The sequence below is a fragment of the Polistes fuscatus genome, unplaced genomic scaffold (assembly GCF_010416935.1).
Source record: "Polistes fuscatus isolate 324 unplaced genomic scaffold, CU_Pfus_HIC Scaffold27, whole genome shotgun sequence".
Lineage (NCBI taxonomy): Eukaryota > Metazoa > Arthropoda > Insecta > Hymenoptera > Vespidae > Polistes > Polistes fuscatus.
The window spans coordinates 1,323,587-1,339,674 of NW_025113104.1; the positions used below are offsets into that span (position 1 = coordinate 1,323,587).

A 16,088-nucleotide genomic window follows, 5' to 3' on the forward strand; every position below is an offset into this window, starting at 1 on the left:
TTAAAAGGTAATATATAGATTATAGATTTAACAAAAAGTACTAAGATATTGTTAATAATTATTTATTCATACATATATATATATATATATATATATATATATAGAGAGAGAGAGAGAAATGTTTTTGTATATTATAATAAAAATTAATAACAATATAAACGATTTTATTAAATTTATTTCTAATTCTAACATATTACTTGTAACATCTTTGTAAGATTGGATTAATAAAAAAGTAACCACGATTGGTTCGTGTATTTTATAGGTATTTAATGAATGTATATTAAAATATATTCGTAGAATGAAATATAGATATTTAAATTTTTGTTAAATCTTAAATCTTTATGAATAAAATATTTGAAATAGATAATAGTATATATATAAAATATGGAAATATCGAGATGGCAGTAAAACTTCCACTTCCGTTAACATTATACGATGCATATGCTCCTTTCAGTTCTTTCCTTATTCTTTTTCTTTCAAAATAGGAACTCTAGTGCCCTTACAAAAATAAAGGAATAATTTATTGAACTTTTAACTTTAGTAATATTAGTGTTTGGCTCCCCTGAGTTTCTGTAGTGATTAGTTGTATGTACTGATTTGTTTCTGGGAATAAGAGTTTACTTTGCATACACGTTTGTATCGCGGTACGTTATACCGCGGATATGGTGGTAGTAAAAGGTATTGCTCTCTCTCTCTCAAAGATAGTAATAATATTTATGAATACCTCTCAATATTACGTTTTAAATGACTTCGAATGAAATGTATTAGAAAATAATAATCTGATAATTAATTAAGATATTTTAGAATACATTAATCACTATAATCTACGCCTCCGTATTAAATAATTCTCTTAAGATTTCTACTTTAAAAAGTAAACCTAATGTGGATAGTTAATGTTTCTATCAGGTTAAATAGAAAAAAAGTGCTACAAGTAGCTTAAATCGTATATAATATTAATAATTTGGATTATTAAATATATACACATATAATACTTGAACAAAAGATTCTCTGATACACCTATACACACACAAAAATGGATGTTAATAAAGTTGACGAAGATAATCAACGTAGTATCAATGACGGTGATTGGGTCTGTCCAGATTCTCAGTACGTATTTTCTAATAATTTATGTGTCATATTTATTAAATTATTCTATTTTTTAATTTTATATATTACAAGTACTATTATTAGTACTATATACAATTGCTATTGTACCACAGGTGTGCTAATGTAAATTTCGCGAGACGAAGCTCTTGTAATCGTTGTGGAAAAGGTATATACATTTTTATATTAATTCTAATTCATTTTTGTTAAGTATTGTTTTTATTCTATAATATTTTGGGTTGTTCAATGCAAAGAAAATATTCTCTGTTCCAAACCTATACATTATAACACAAAAGTATTTTCTGTACATTCTAGATTCTTATAATGAAAAATAAATAATCAAAGTTTGTTAATACAGACAGAGGCGAATGTACAAAGAAGAAAAAGCTGGGACAAGAAATTGGTAAAGCGGCTGCAGAAAAAAGTAGAGGATTATTTAGGTAATCTTTCAATTAAAAATTGAAAATAGTTTAGTCCGCTTATATGTTTAAATTTATTTAAAATACAATCTCTATCTACCTATATCTATCTTTCTCTTTCTTTTTCAGTTCTATTAAATTTATGTAAATTTTATGTTACAGCGCAGATGATTGGCAGTGTAGTAAATGTGGTAATGTGAATTGGGCTCGTCGACAACAATGCAATATGTGTAATGCTCCTAAATTTGGAGAAATAGAAGAACGTACCGGATATGGTGGAGGATACAATGACCGGGGTATAGTTGAATATAAAGAAAGAAGAGAAGATGACGATGATTATGATGAATTTGGAAGACGTAAAAAAAAGAGAAAGATTGAAAATCGTTCTGACGATGATTCTAAAGATTCTAGATACAACAGTCCTTCTCATTGTAAAGCCAAAGAAGACGAAAAAGATGAGATAGCTGAGGAAGAAGTAGAACAAGTTGAAGAAAATGTAATTTATTTGTTTGTCCATCAATAATTATAGATTTTTTTACGATTACTTTATGAAGCGATTTTATTGTAGGATAATGAAGAAGAAGAAGAACAAGCAGAAGAAGAGGAAGAGGTGGAGGAAGAAGAAGATGAAGAGGAAGATGATGACGATGATGATGGAGATTTATCAAAATATGATCTTAGCGAATGGGACACCTTGGCAACAGTAAAAAAAAGGTAAGTAAATGATGCATAATCCTTGCTATTAATATAATTAATACTTTAACTATCTAATATTTCAGCACAAATGGAAATACAGTTACTTCGGAAGAACAACGGTCAAGGTAATGAGGGTAATGCCATAAAAATTATTTTGCATTATTTTGTGATTGAAATAACCAACTTCTTGCATTCTTTAAACATTCGTATCTATAATTGTATCTCAAATGAAACGTAACTTGCAATTAACATTAAGAATGATTAGAATGCACTGCATTGGTAATTTCTGTCTAATATGATTTTATTATCAAAGAGAAACTTATTATTTTTAATGAGTATATATATATTAAATTATCTAAACTAATATATGTATATTATAAGAATTGTAATACTTACAGAAATGGAAATGATTGGCGTGATTCAGGTACATCCAGCCACTGAGAAGTTGTGCAGAAGGACAGGTTTGACATGGGTTTTAGGGATAAAACTGGTTTTTAAAAACCGCAATAAATAAGTTTCTTTTGAATGCTATTATCTTTTTGTACTTTTTGCAATTAAATAACTAATAATTTTTAATGAATGAATACGATGAAATATAGGCTATAAAATAAATATAAATTATTATTAAATAAGAAAGAATAATATTAGTATAGTAATATTTTGTAAAAAAATTATCTTCCAAACTTACTAAAATATTACTTTTACAGGCAGAAGAAAATACTTGGAGCAACAGCAAGTACGCAACTAAGAACATATATATAATGCGACAAGTTTAGTGATTTAGTGAGCACTTTTTAAATAAAGTGGAAAATAATATAAAACTTCTTGCAAAAAAGGAAATCGATTGATGTTAAGCTTTAAATTTGTGATCAAATTGATAGAAAGAATGATAATGATGATGAAGATGATGATTATGATAATAATAATAACAATAATAATAATAATAATAGTAACAACAATAATAATAATAATAATACGAAGGAAAAAGAAAAAAAAACAGGTTGTTCATCTACGCAATATTGTCATTTTGCATAATTATCGCAAAAAGTTTATAAATCATTAAGCGTAGATAAAATTTCTTCGCTAGTCAAAGCAAGATTCTATAATTTTGGTGAATCCTCGTAGATACAATTTTCCTAGATAAATTACATAAGGGGATACGATGTTATTTATAAAGTTTATTAAAATTGATGGAAAATTTTTCAAAGCTTTGCAAAAAAAAATATTTCAAAGCACAAAAAATAATTGTAATGGCTTCGAATTTTCAATTGTGTTATTAATTACAAATGCACTAGGTCAATGTAAACAACATATCACTGCTTAAATTGCGCTCAGCCTGCTTTTGTAATACTTTATTCTTCACCGCTTGAAAGATATTTTTTCGGTCTATTATTTCCTTTTTTCTATATCTATGCATAAATATCCGAATAAGTAACTATACTGTGTAGTATTAAATGAATCATTCCCTTATAATGAATTCTCAAATGTGTTCGCGTCAACAGATTGAAAAAAAAGATATGGTGTTTCTCCTGAACTTAAGATAGATTTAAATAAGTCGAAAGCAATCGACATGATTAAAAATATAACGTGAATTTGTTTCTATATCTGTTGCGTATAGGAACATCATTGATAACAACTTTCTCATGCTTGCTTTTAAACTATTTAAAAAACTAAAAAAAAAAAAAAAGTTAATAACGGATATAATTCAATGTCATAATGACTTCTTGTAAATATCTTTATTTTTCATTTATAATAAAAATCATTCGTCAACAACATAATTGTTCTTAGTCAATTACTTTTTTTTTTATAATCATTATAAACTACATGGGGTCATGATTATGCACAGAGTTGGTCACAAGGAGGATTGGTGAGGGAGTGAAGGGGGACGGGCGATATTGTAAGGATTATGTTGCAACAGGTTTATATATGTATACATATGCGTATATATATGTATATATATACATATATATGTTTGTATTTTAGGTATTTATGCATGTATGTATGTATTTATGTATATATGTATATATGTATGTATGTATATATCGTATGTATGTACAATTATGAAATTGAATTTGTAACGTGTGTGTTTCTTAAGTATTTTCTCTGATAAAGGAAGGATGAATTCCGGCACCGGTGTACTTTATTATTTTTCTTCTTGCTCGCTTAATTTGTTCCTTAGTTTATTCGAGAACAATTTCTCTTTCAAACGATACTACGAATAGTGAAAGAGAAAGAATGACATTTCTTGCCTTCCCCTTTTAATTTCTCTTTCCCTTTTCTTTTCCTTTTATTATTATTTCTTTCCTTATTCTTTTTCAAGCTATATCAATTATTCTTACCTACAAATCGCACATTCCAATCGTTGATATAACGATTATTATTACGAAAAATCAGATTTTACATCAGTATTTACATCGTCGCGTTAACATAGTCACGCACTGTGTGTGAGTTGTATGCGTGTGTGTGTGTTCTCGCGCGCACGCGTGTGTGTTATGTTGTGCGTGTTCCTATTCGGAAACGTTTAGAATTTACAAGTGTTCAGTACTTAATAATAAGGAAGGGGATAAAAAAAGAATACGATCGGGAAATATCTTCATACCATTGAAAATAACAGATATAAGAGACTAAAATTGTTAAAAATATATACGATGCTATATGGATTTAGAAATAAAGTCCCTTTTTGGAGGGTGTAACACGTTATGCATATAACACAGTATACATATATAAAAAAAGAAAAAAAAATAAAAACAACTGAACGAGAGAAGTCTCGCCACATGCCAGCTACAGGCACTCTCTTTAACACATCGTTACTATAATTTTTATAATTATTTAATGGACGTTAAAATCATAATAATATTTGTTTTTCTTCGTTTTTTTTTTGCTGTTATAATCGTTAGCAAAACAGACTTTCAAAGATTTGTCGAGTTATAAATGATAGGATTATCCTTATTTAATGAGTAACAGAGATACAAAGATCATGGAAAAATGATCACAGTTTCTCTTACTCCGACAATACAATAATCGTGTTATTTATTTAGGCATGAAGAACTGTTGATGTGAATGTGAATTAGGTGGTGGGTGTAAATTAGGGTGTGGTGGCCCACTACCTCTTGTTCCAGTGGCATAAAGCTGTTGTTGGAAGTTATGGAACTGTTGAGCATAATTAGGATCCGACATAGTTGGACCACTACCCACGAATGGACTATTTTTAAAATTACTCGTAGTGCCACCCATACTTGGAGGTAGTGGTTGAGTAGCATCGGGAGGTGGTCCCAATCCCATTGGACTACCTTTACTACCAGATACATACATACCGGGATTTGATTGATTAGGTACCTGTGATACCATATCAGGTGGGAAGACTTTATCAGGATCCATTGAATTACCTGGAAAAACGCCCCCACCAACCATATACTGCATACGCATTACGTTAGGTTGAGGCCGCATGTTACCAACTGGTCTCATAGAAGGATGTACACCAACTGACGTATTCATTGGTTGTCCATCCATTCTTGGGGACCCTCCCATACCAGGAAGTCCAGCACTCATGGTGGATGGCATTCCACTATGTGGACCCATACTATTCGGTACACAACCATTTGGGAAGTACTGAAGATTTACTGAAGGTGTGGGCATTTTAGATTCCAAATTAGATAACGGATTAGTAAATCTCTGAAGAAAGTCCAAACTAGGTGGTCCTCTAGGCGCGTGTCCCACGTTGGGCCTTGCCGGTAAATATTGTATAGTATTTGGAGCATTAGGTTTTACTTGGACGTTTGTTCCATTGTAAGGATTCGGTCCTGTGACATGTCCCGTCATCAATCTTGGCGATGGCGCGTGAGGTTCACCTCCTGGATATCCGCTACCTTGACCTCCCGAATGGCTACTCATCATTCCATGACCCATCATAGGATGTCCCATTTTACTAGGCACTCCTGGACTTCCAGTATGCGTAGTAGTAGGACTGTAACTTGTAGGTGGTCCTGCTAAGCCCATACACATTCCACTGACTTCACCCGGTTCACTGGTTGGACCACCCACGTGACAACCTCCATTCATTTCACTATTCATTTGTATCATGTGAATACCATGTGGATTGCCAAATGGCATCATTCCAGGATTACCAGAATGTATCGGACCTTCGTTACCTAACGAATTACTCGTGGCTGTATTTGTTAGCTGTTGACTCATTTGTGCTAGCGAAGTTATAGGATCAAAATGGTTTGTACTCATTCCACTCAAATTACCCAGCCTGCTAGCGATATTGTTGGGATTAAGAGGCACATTGTCAGAAGGTTGACTCACATTTATAGATGATCTGGCACAAGGGAAAGAAGTTCCTGGAGCACCCAGCGAAGGCACTACTGTTGTGTTTCCAGGATTGTTAGAGTTTACTTGTTGCTGCTGCTGTTGTTGTTGCTGCTGTTGTTGTTGTTGCTGCTGCTGCTGTTGTTGTTGTTGTTGTTGCTGCTGTTGTTGCTGCTGCTGTTGCTGTTGCTGCTGTTGTTGTTGTTGTTGCTGCTGCTGTTGTTGTTGTTGTTGCTGCTGCTGTTGTTGCTGCTGTTGTTGCTGTTGCTGCTGTTGTTGTTGTTGTGATTGTGATTGCTGAGATTGTTGTTGTTGATTATCTTTAGATAAAGGAGGAGATGTGTCAGGTTTTGTCGTGGGTGATGCTTGAACAGCTCGTGGTGGTCCCATACTATCTGATACACTAGTATTATGTGGCGCAGGACTACTTTGTGCACTAGCACTCGATTTATTTCCTGGTTTTGTTGAATCAGCAGGAGTATGGGGAGCACCACTTCCAGGAGTATGCGGTGTATGCGGCGTGTGAGGACTGTGTAAAGAGCCTGTAAAACCTCTATTCATACTATCCATTTGAACTGGACTTGCAGCTTCTGTTCGTGCTGGAAATTGGTTGTTGTTATCCATGTTTCCAGACAATATCCTATTTGATATTTCTGGATTATTACCATTATTTCTAAAACGAATAATATTTATTATTAACAGTAGGAATAAAAATTAGGTCATAATAAAATTAAGATTTTACAAAAAAAAGAACAACATATTCAATATAATATAATTCTAAACTTACCCAGACAAATTGCCTTCTTTAAGACTGGTATTAGCTTGCTTTTGTATTGTTAATTCTTGTCCCTCAAATGTGTTGTAATACTGAATTTGTTGAGGACTAGGTACAGGCATAAGATTTGCTTCTTTTACACCCGCCGCATTCACTGTTCCACTATGCTGCTGTTTTTGTTGAGCTAACGATTGCAATGTTCGACAAAACATTCCATCCACTACATTACAAACAAAAGAAAAAGAAAGTTATTAATTTATGGAGAAAAAAGAATGAATATTAATCGAAATATATTTAGAACAATTTAATTATGATTATAAATCAAAAATAACTTACCATTCGGTGGCTGACTTGTGGGAAAATCAAGAGAATTATCCTTTTGAGGAGCATTAGGACTTAGGGCAATAATATGAGAATGAGAAACTGGTGTTCCCGGATTACTATGATTTAACCGTGCACTCGAGACAGCATTCGAACCAACTGTAGGATTCGGAGAATCTTGACTGGTCGGACTTTGTCCTGGCAGATGTCCAGTTCTTTGATTACCAAGTTGAAATTGTCTGTTACAATCAGCTGGCGAATTCAAAGCTGAGCTCGCACGAGGCGATGGTAATGATAAATTACTAGTAGGATTGTTAGGAGATGATGGATTTGGACTTTGAATTGCAATTGGTACACTCGCAGATCGTGTTGTTTGATGGTATGGCGGTGGTGGTCCTTGACTGCGTGGAACTCCAATCATATTAGCACCACGTAATGGAACCGCGCCAGGACTACCAACACTTGCCTATAATAGAAATAATTGAAGCTATTAATGTATAAAATGAATTATTTTAAATAATACAAATATTTACCTTATTTTTGTTATCAAAAAATTGTTGTTGTAATTTATGCCAATCCATACTGGGAGGACATTGATTTGGTACACCAGATGGGACATTCGTTTGAGGACATGATGATACCGGTGTTCCTTGAGTACCATCTAATGCATTTGAAGAATCTTCTTTATGTTCAGGAAATAACATCATTTGCATTTTTCTAATAGTTGCCAATTGAACTTCTCTATGTTGCCTTTGTTGTGGTGTTAGATTCTCATCTGGCACCTTAACACCCTGTAACGATGGCTGTAAACTCCCTGGACCTGGGCTTGTAGTACCACCTAGCAAACTTGGACTATGTCCCATTGTTGCATTATTAGATGGTTGAGGATTAGCTAGAATACCAAATTTAATTATAAAATAATGTTACATAATAGCACTTTATAAGGTTTATATTTTTGTTCGTTTGTTTGATATAGCAATAATATTTAAATGTTAAAATTACCTGAATTACTGGGTGAATTCGGCACTAGGCAAGGCACATCTATATTTGTATCATCTAATGATGGCTCTGAATTTCCGAGAGAATTGCCACCATTTAAGTTACGTATATTAGGTTCATTCCAAAATTGTGGAGTATTTGGATCAAGTGCTGGTAAATCGGGAGGTTGTTCAGTTGGAAAAGTAGTAGTCGAACTACCTTGATGACTTTTTTGTTTCATTATAGCAAGATTATTTAACCATTGTGCTGGATTGTGTCGATATTGATTCATTTTATTTGGATGCTTCTATGGAAAATATATATTCCATACATTACAAAATACATATGAGATAACAAATTCAATGAATAAATGTATAGAACATTAACAATAAAATATACACATTAGAAGACTATTATACCTCCAAATATTTTTTTGTGCCTGGTTGCGCACAATGATAAGCGATAATAGATGGATATTGCCCTTGTAGCACCGCTTCTGCACCTTTGTTAGCTAATGCCGTAGAGAAGACAAAGATTTGACTTTGCTGTTGCATATATTGAGCTTCTCCACTACTCGTACTAGTGCCTATTTGTTTTCCAAGAACGTTACTAACAAGTGGTTGTATTCCATCATTGGTAATAACATTACCGCTGCAATCTATTAAAGTAAAAATATTTTGTTAAGTATAGAAGTATGTATCTATAAGAGAATAACATATTCAGAACATTACATAATACCTGGCAAATCATCAGCTGGATTATTGTGATCGCTTTCTTGCTTGACAGAATTTAAAATCGGTTGATTTCCATTACTACTTTGATTCTCTACAGACATTGTTCCATCCCCACTGGTCGGATCCAAACAAGGATCTCTTGGACACTCTGTCGTATCTTCACCAGAAACATCCTCGTTATTACCACCAGTACCTTCTTCCTTGATCTTGACAGAATCGGTATCAGGTTCCTCCTTGACAACAGTTGTAGGTACGCAACTTGGCTCACTTGTCTTTTTCTCTGTTTTCATGTTTGAAGTATTGCGTATGATAAGTACAATGTCAGACGTTGGTAGATAATATAAGGACCAAATGCATGGCCACTAGGATCCGCAGAGCGCGGAGTTATTGGAGGTTATCAATGAAAAAACATTCACTAGTTAAACTAAAGTCTTCGATTAATAATATGTATATTTTAATATTATCCTTGAGGAAAGCATGGCCGTGAAGTTAATTCTTCCCGGTATAATAAGTTATATATAAACGAATAAAAAATTCGAACGTTTCTAATCATTTAATGAAATAAAACCTATATAAAGGTTCGACGACTTAGTACTCGATTTATGTTGTAAGAATACAACCGATACGAGTATGCTATGGTAAAGGACCAATATCATCGAGATATTGAAAGTAGGAAAATATCCAAATGTCAGCCTCGATTCCACAAGAAATACATAACGCACCTTAAATTATTACATAGTAGGATACACCACGTTACATCGCGGAAGACCTTTTGAAAACATACGAACAAGTCTAATACACCCCGTTAACTATTTCTCTCGCGATATTTTCGAGCATTGTTCGTTCAACTTTATTTGTCACTTCATGGTCGCTTTGATTATTTATTTCTTTTACGCACGGCTGCCAACTGCCCGTTTAAGTTAGACAGCCTTTTAATGCTCTTCGGACAAGGAACTTCTTCTGCGTCTTCGTTGAATAAAGAAAGACAGAAAAAGTGCATAGCCGTACCTGACTTCTTCTCCTTATACACTTGATCTCCCTCACTTACACACGGCTTACTATTTTGGTCTTTCTTTGGTTATATTTTCACCTGCTTACTATATTTTTTTCTACAATCTCTTATTTCCAACTTCTATACACCTTACATACATTCTACGTAGCAACGAGGATTGAATTTTTATCATCTACGCGATTGGAACGTTACATTTATTTCACACGGGATCCAAAGCTGTGAAATTAAATTTGGAATACATGAGACAGGGCCGGAACTAAAGATATTAGCACCTACGCACTTTTATCCTACCACATCCTTAATGCCGATTTCTATTTCGTATTAACCTACTCCTCTCTCTATCTACTTTTATATGAAGATTATTTCTAGAAACTTGTATACCCTTATAAACAATATTATTTTTATAACTCGTTACGTCGTACGATGGAATTTTGATATAATTTCATTTATAAATAAACTTCCCTTCTTTAGATTTTTTGTTTTCTAGCTAGTTTTAATTAATTATTTTGATTTCAATCGAAACAATGTTAAATTGTTTAATTATTAATTAAACTTTTGAAACAAAATTTTAACAATGTAAATATACATTTTATATAGACAAAATTTTAGAAGTTAATCGTTTCTATTAGAAATGTATAAATATACCGATTTATATTTAACAGATATTTTTCACTATCCCTAATATTTTTATTTTAATTAATATTACTATATATCTTTAATATTAATAGAATAATATATTAGTCTTATGTTACAAACTTACACTATTAAAAAAGTACTTTAAACATAATTATTCTTTTCTGAATTTTCTTGCAGTAGTATTGCCAACATTTGAGTATCAATCGCGGTAGTGTTGCACCGCTGACGCACGTATTATTTTTTTAACGTTGCTATTTCAAGGCGGTTTTTTTGAAAATATTTTTATAAATATATAAATTATTCAAATATTTTTTACAAATTATAAAAAAATATTAATTAAATTATTATTTAATTTTTTTTAATTGAAATTGTAACTTAACGGATAGTGTTAAAATAAAAATAATACCTTTTCCTAGATATTTATAATAATTTTCAAATTAATAAAAAATATTTGCAATAAAAAGAAATTAGCACAATAAATGAATATATATTTATTCAAATATATATATATAGACATTTTTGTTTATTTATTTACTTAAATTAATTATTGTTTAATGGGGAATTCAATATGGACGTATCACATACTCAGCATATGCATATACTGTACACAAATTCCTTTTAAAATAAAACTATTGTCATTAAAGAAAACTAGCGTTTTAAGTATTCTGGATAAACACTGATATCAATTAAAAAAATGTAATAAAAATGAAATCAAATGAATATGTTATCAAATAATTAAAAGAATTTCATTATAAGATATTCATAACCTCTTTGAAATTATCCATATTTTCTTTTCTTACAAATCAATATATATAATATATATATTAATTAACAAAATGTCACAACTAGAATTAGATCCTCAATTTACACAAGGCTTAAGACTATTACATTCTACAAATAAAGATTCTGCTGAACAATTAAGGGCACTTTTAGATGAAGTAATTAAACAAAAGTATGGTCCATCCAAAATGCTTTCTAACGTGTTGCATAAAAAGGTATATGTATATATATATATATATATAGTTTATCAATATATTTAAATTATTTAACAATAACTTTATTTTTATTTTTTAGTATATGATGGAAGAACCAGTTTTAAGCGACCACAGTAGCAGTAGCAGTAGTAAAAAAAGTAAAAGTTCTTCCAAACATTCGAGTAAATCAAGCAAGAACAGTTCTCCAGTTAATTTACCAGCACGAGATACTCCTCCTGAGATTATTCAATCGGATGACACATTAGCAATGGAAATTTTAGAAGACGATTTAACTTGTGTCATTTGTAAGGGAATGGATGTTGGAGCAAGAAACAGACTTGTTGAATGCGTAGAATGTCATTCTTTGTATCATCAAGAGTGTCATATTCCACATATACAAGATTCCCAAATAGACGTTCCAAGGGTGGTTTGGTATTGTTCTAATTGTACAAAAGCTCAGGTGCGTATGTATATTCAAGCATACTATTTGCGGATGTTTAAATCTGAGGTTTAAATGCTCATGAATATTTACAAAATATATATAAAAATAAAGTCTTAATGCACTTTCATTGTAATCTATTTTAGACACCAAAAGAAAGAAGTTCGCCAAAGACTGTGATAGACAGTAAGTCGAAAGAACCAAAAAAATCTAATTCAAGTAAGTAAGGTATTACATGCTATTAAATACATAAAATACCATTACGCTATCATTTCATTTTCTTTAGGCTCGAAGCACTCAGAAAAATACAAATCATCATCACATAATGTAAATCAATCACAACCTATTAATAGAAATAGTTTTCCATCTGGCATAGGTGGTGGAACCAAGGTGGTACCCAACATTCATATCATTAGTGCAGATAAAAGATTGAAGGATATGATGAAAAAGGCTAAACAAGAGAAGCGTAGTACGAACAGCAGCTCTAATTCCAAAAATTCCTCTTCTACTGCAACAGCTAGTTCATCAGGGAAATCTTCTCAGGAAAAATCTGTAATGTATAAAATCAAATCAGGAGTGGAGTGAGATGTGTTTTATTTTATAACAGATATAATGTCCTACCTTTAATGAGGAATAGATTGACCTCATAGTAACCAGTTATCTGTCCATAGTTTAGTATATATAAAATCTATTAACAATATTTTTGTTTCTTTTATTAAGCAAAGTATGAAAGAATATGAAATCTTCTTTATATAAAAATATATATATATATATGGTCACTAATAAAATTTTAATATTATACATAAATAAAATTAATTTGTGTGTGAATTTTATATATATATATAAAATAAATATAATATTAAAAAGAAATAGAATATTTATAAATGTAAAATTTATATTTAAGATATATATATATGTGATTGTAGATAAGATTTTGGTGTACTACAGCACAGAAAGTAAACATAATTTGTTAATCAAAATGATTTTACATCTATTACATTGTACGTACTATATATATATATAAATTCTTTCTTTTTTTTACTAAAATTAAATAAAACTGTATTATATAATAATATTTTAATACCTTAATAGGATGGAAAATATACAATAAGAAGAAAAATGAGACTACGTCAATTATAATACCAATATATTTTTGCGATTCTTCAAATGCTTACTTTTTTGTTCCTACGTCCCATTGAAAATTTGGCAAGAGTCATTTCGTTCTCAAGTGTAACTTACAATCTATTCATTTGCAGGATGGGGGAAGTTGAATATTATTTACATAGGTCGGGCTGGGGGTGAGAGGGAGAGCCTTACAAGGATACAATTGGCACACGCACATGCACACCCACACATATATATCATATGCGCACGTACGTCATATTCACACATTCTTATACACAGGCAAAGTACCTACTGGATAAAGGAAATCTCGCTTTCTTTCTTTCTTTTCAGCTAAAAACATTGGAATTTACGATTCTTTTAAACGACACTGTTTACTTCATAATTTCCGTACCGTACATATACAGAAAAAGAGAAAGAAAGAGAGAGATTTTATTTATTTATTTATTATTGGGGACAATTACCCACCCATCCCCATCCTTCATGAAGCTTAACAAAGAGTAATCTTAATTCGACGTAATCCTCGGTTTCTCTTTATCTCTATACTACGAAAGCATGATACACTCTAATTGGGTTCACGATATCTCATCGTCGAACCTTCTTCTCAGTCAATTACATTATAATACATACGTTGAATGCTGAATTGACAAGCTTTTCAGATGGATGGAGTTGACTGTCGCACATATATGTATAAGAAAAATATCCAAAACTTCTCTCTGACCATAATTAGTCCAGTTTGTTTCTTTTTCCCTGCTCTTCCTTTCTTTTCTGGTCAAGAAGTTATCTATTTTGGATACACATTTTGAATTTTTCTTTTTCTTTTTTTATCTTCTTTTTTTTCTTTTGCAAATTATTGTACATACATGAAATATTATCTAGCATCTATTAAATACTATCCATAAATCATTCGAACTTTCCCCCATTCGATTTTTATGAATAATACTTTTAATGCCGCATTGCAGATCTTTTTAATTTTTTTTCTGCTACGAATGTTGAACGTCTTTCTTTCTTTTTTTTCTTTATTACAAAAAAAGAAAGATCCTTTTAACGAACACCTATCGTGTTATGCCAATGAGATGATCTCTCGTTAATATGATATCAACGATGAGACATTATTTATCATTTATATTATTTAAATTTAATTTAATTTCTTCATCTTCTTTCCATTAAATACGCATATACGCGCACTTTTATCTATGTACGTTAATCTGTACGTTTCTATATTTATATATTTATATATTTATGTATATATTTATATATTATATTCACAAGTTTTTAAGTAGAAAAAAATAATGAGAGAAAAGAAAGAGAAGAAAATGAGATTCAAAAAAAAAACCCATCGAGTTAAGAGTAAATATATTTTTAATGAAGTATTTTATATATATATAGATATATATATATATATATTTTTTTAAATTATTTTGTGTATCAATACCTTTTAAGCGTGTTATTTTTATTGTTGTTGAATTAAAAAACTTGATAAAGATTTATCTTCACGATTAGAAAAAGTTTTATCTTTTTTATAATCTTTATGATATAGATTGTGTGAAAAATTCAATCGACTTTTTGTACGAAAATCTAATTGATTAATATATAATTACACGAGTCGAATATAACAAATCTGAAGATATTATGTATTTTTTGGCAGTCAAGTGAATGAAGCAATTAAAAATGCATTTAAGGATGTTGAATGTCACATTCCAAAAGCCATACTACAACGAACAGTCATTATTCCTATTTATTACAAATTTATTTGTCATTTTAAACCAACAAAATATTTAATCATACTCTCGCTTCTTTGAATGTTTTTAACGCATTACCTGCCACACACCGAAGTAAATTATATAAACTTCTTTTTTTGTTTTTATTATTTTTATATTATTATTACTCTATTATCATTATTATTAATTTATTTACTTATTTCTTTTTTCTTTTGTTTTTATTTCATCATTAAGGAATGAAAAATATATTATTCGTACTATTTCTAACGAGCGTTGTGAAAAATGGGACGCTCTTTGATTTCTTTTTATTCTTTAATCGAAAGCGATAATTTTATCATCGCGTTAGATCATCATCATTACTATCCTACCATCATTACTTTTTTCCTTTATTCGTTTACTTGGGTAAGGGCAGATAAAGAGTTAATATTTATGGACATTTTATCCATAAAATTGTACGTTTACAATATAGTCATATAATGCGCGTTGGTAAATCGTTGATTTTCATATAAACTAGAATTATATAAGTATAGACGGTTTATATGTTAATATATTATATATACACGATTCTAAAAAATAATGTAAAAAATAATAACAAAATGCTCTTAATTTCTTCTTCTCCCTCTCCCTACTTAATATGAATACAATGCAATATGATTGTTAAATTAAAACATTCAGATCTATTTTGGAGTATACAAAAAAGAAAAAGAATAAGAAAAGGAGGAACAAAATAAAAATAAAAATAAATTATTTGAAAAAATAATTACCACTACGAATTAGATAATATTTAAATATCAAATCTTTTATCTTAATTAAATTTCGTACTAACGAAAGCTCACGTTAAATGTATGA

At 30.6% G+C, this 16,088-nt stretch overlaps 3 protein-coding genes and 1 long non-coding RNA gene across 5 annotated transcripts; 3 read left to right on the plus strand and 1 right to left on the minus strand.

The window, feature by feature from the left end:
* The first annotated feature begins 431 nt into the window (after window positions 1–431).
* Window positions 432–3,992, plus strand: LOC122518955 (zinc finger Ran-binding domain-containing protein 2). Its single transcript, XM_043638092.1, has 8 exons — window positions 432–1,107; window positions 1,221–1,273; window positions 1,463–1,544; window positions 1,686–2,007; window positions 2,140–2,237; window positions 2,303–2,344; window positions 2,618–2,680; window positions 2,927–3,992. The coding sequence occupies exons 1-7, from the start codon at window positions 1,034–1,036 to the stop codon at window positions 2,658–2,660; spliced, it is 714 nt and encodes a 237-aa protein (XP_043494027.1). The 5' UTR covers window positions 432–1,033; the 3' UTR covers window positions 2,661–2,680; window positions 2,927–3,992.
* A 538-nt stretch (window positions 3,993–4,530) lies between these two features.
* On the minus strand, window positions 4,531–10,761 carry LOC122518952 (protein BCL9 homolog). The gene is made up of 7 exons (XM_043638089.1): window positions 9,340–10,761; window positions 9,021–9,259; window positions 8,626–8,908; window positions 8,157–8,515; window positions 7,639–8,089; window positions 7,315–7,522; window positions 4,531–7,200 (listed from the first exon to the last, which is right to left on the minus strand). Exons 1-7 carry the CDS (start codon window positions 9,623–9,625, stop codon window positions 5,250–5,252), a joined length of 3,777 nt encoding a protein of 1,258 aa, XP_043494024.1. The 5' UTR covers window positions 9,626–10,761; the 3' UTR covers window positions 4,531–5,249.
* A 781-nt stretch (window positions 10,762–11,542) lies between these two features.
* Window positions 11,543–13,114, plus strand: LOC122518953 (integrator complex subunit 12-like). Of its 2 annotated transcripts, none has more exons than XM_043638091.1 (4): window positions 11,543–11,978; window positions 12,058–12,417; window positions 12,543–12,615; window positions 12,773–13,114. In XM_043638091.1, exons 1-4 carry the CDS (start codon window positions 11,820–11,822, stop codon window positions 12,979–12,981), a joined length of 801 nt encoding a protein of 266 aa, XP_043494026.1. In that variant the 5' UTR covers window positions 11,543–11,819; the 3' UTR covers window positions 12,982–13,114. The 2 variants fall into 2 exon arrangements, with proteins under 2 accessions (XP_043494026.1, XP_043494025.1); XM_043638090.1 differs by having other exon boundaries at window positions 12,683–13,024.
* Window positions 13,115–13,314: 200 nt separating this feature from the next.
* On the plus strand, window positions 13,315–13,564 carry LOC122518956. The gene is made up of 2 exons (XR_006304208.1): window positions 13,315–13,397; window positions 13,489–13,564. It is a non-coding gene; the product is annotated as an uncharacterized LOC122518956 (long non-coding RNA).
* The last annotated feature ends 2,524 nt before the right edge of the window (window positions 13,565–16,088 follow it).

Bases quoted from the DNA above. Each gene is read 5' to 3' on its own strand.
- LOC122518955 (XM_043638092.1), top strand. From the start codon at position 1,034: ATGGATGTTAATAAAGTTGACGAAGATAATCAACGTAGTATCAATGAC. The intron at 2,008-2,139 runs GTTGAAGAAAAT...GAAGAGGTGGAG, and splicing joins CTGAGGAAGAAGTAGAACAA to GAAGAAGAAGATGAAGAGGA. The intron at 2,238-2,302 runs GTAAGTAAATGA...CTAATATTTCAG, and splicing joins TTGGCAACAGTAAAAAAAAG to CACAAATGGAAATACAGTTA.
- LOC122518952 (XM_043638089.1), bottom strand. From the start codon at position 9,625: ATGAAAACAGAGAAAAAGACAAGTGAGCCAAGTTGCGTACCTACAACT. The intron at 8,090-8,156 runs GTAAATATTTGT...TTTCTATTATAG, and splicing joins TTTTTGATAACAAAAATAAG to GCAAGTGTTGGTAGTCCTGG. The intron at 7,523-7,638 runs GTAAGTTATTTT...TTTGTAATGTAG, and splicing joins CACAAGTCAGCCACCGAATG to TGGATGGAATGTTTTGTCGA.
- LOC122518953 (XM_043638090.1), top strand. From the start codon at position 11,820: ATGTCACAACTAGAATTAGATCCTCAATTTACACAAGGCTTAAGACTA. The intron at 11,979-12,057 runs GTATATGTATAT...TTTATTTTTTAG, and splicing joins CTAACGTGTTGCATAAAAAG to TATATGATGGAAGAACCAGT. The intron at 12,418-12,542 runs GTGCGTATGTAT...AATCTATTTTAG, and splicing joins CTAATTGTACAAAAGCTCAG to ACACCAAAAGAAAGAAGTTC.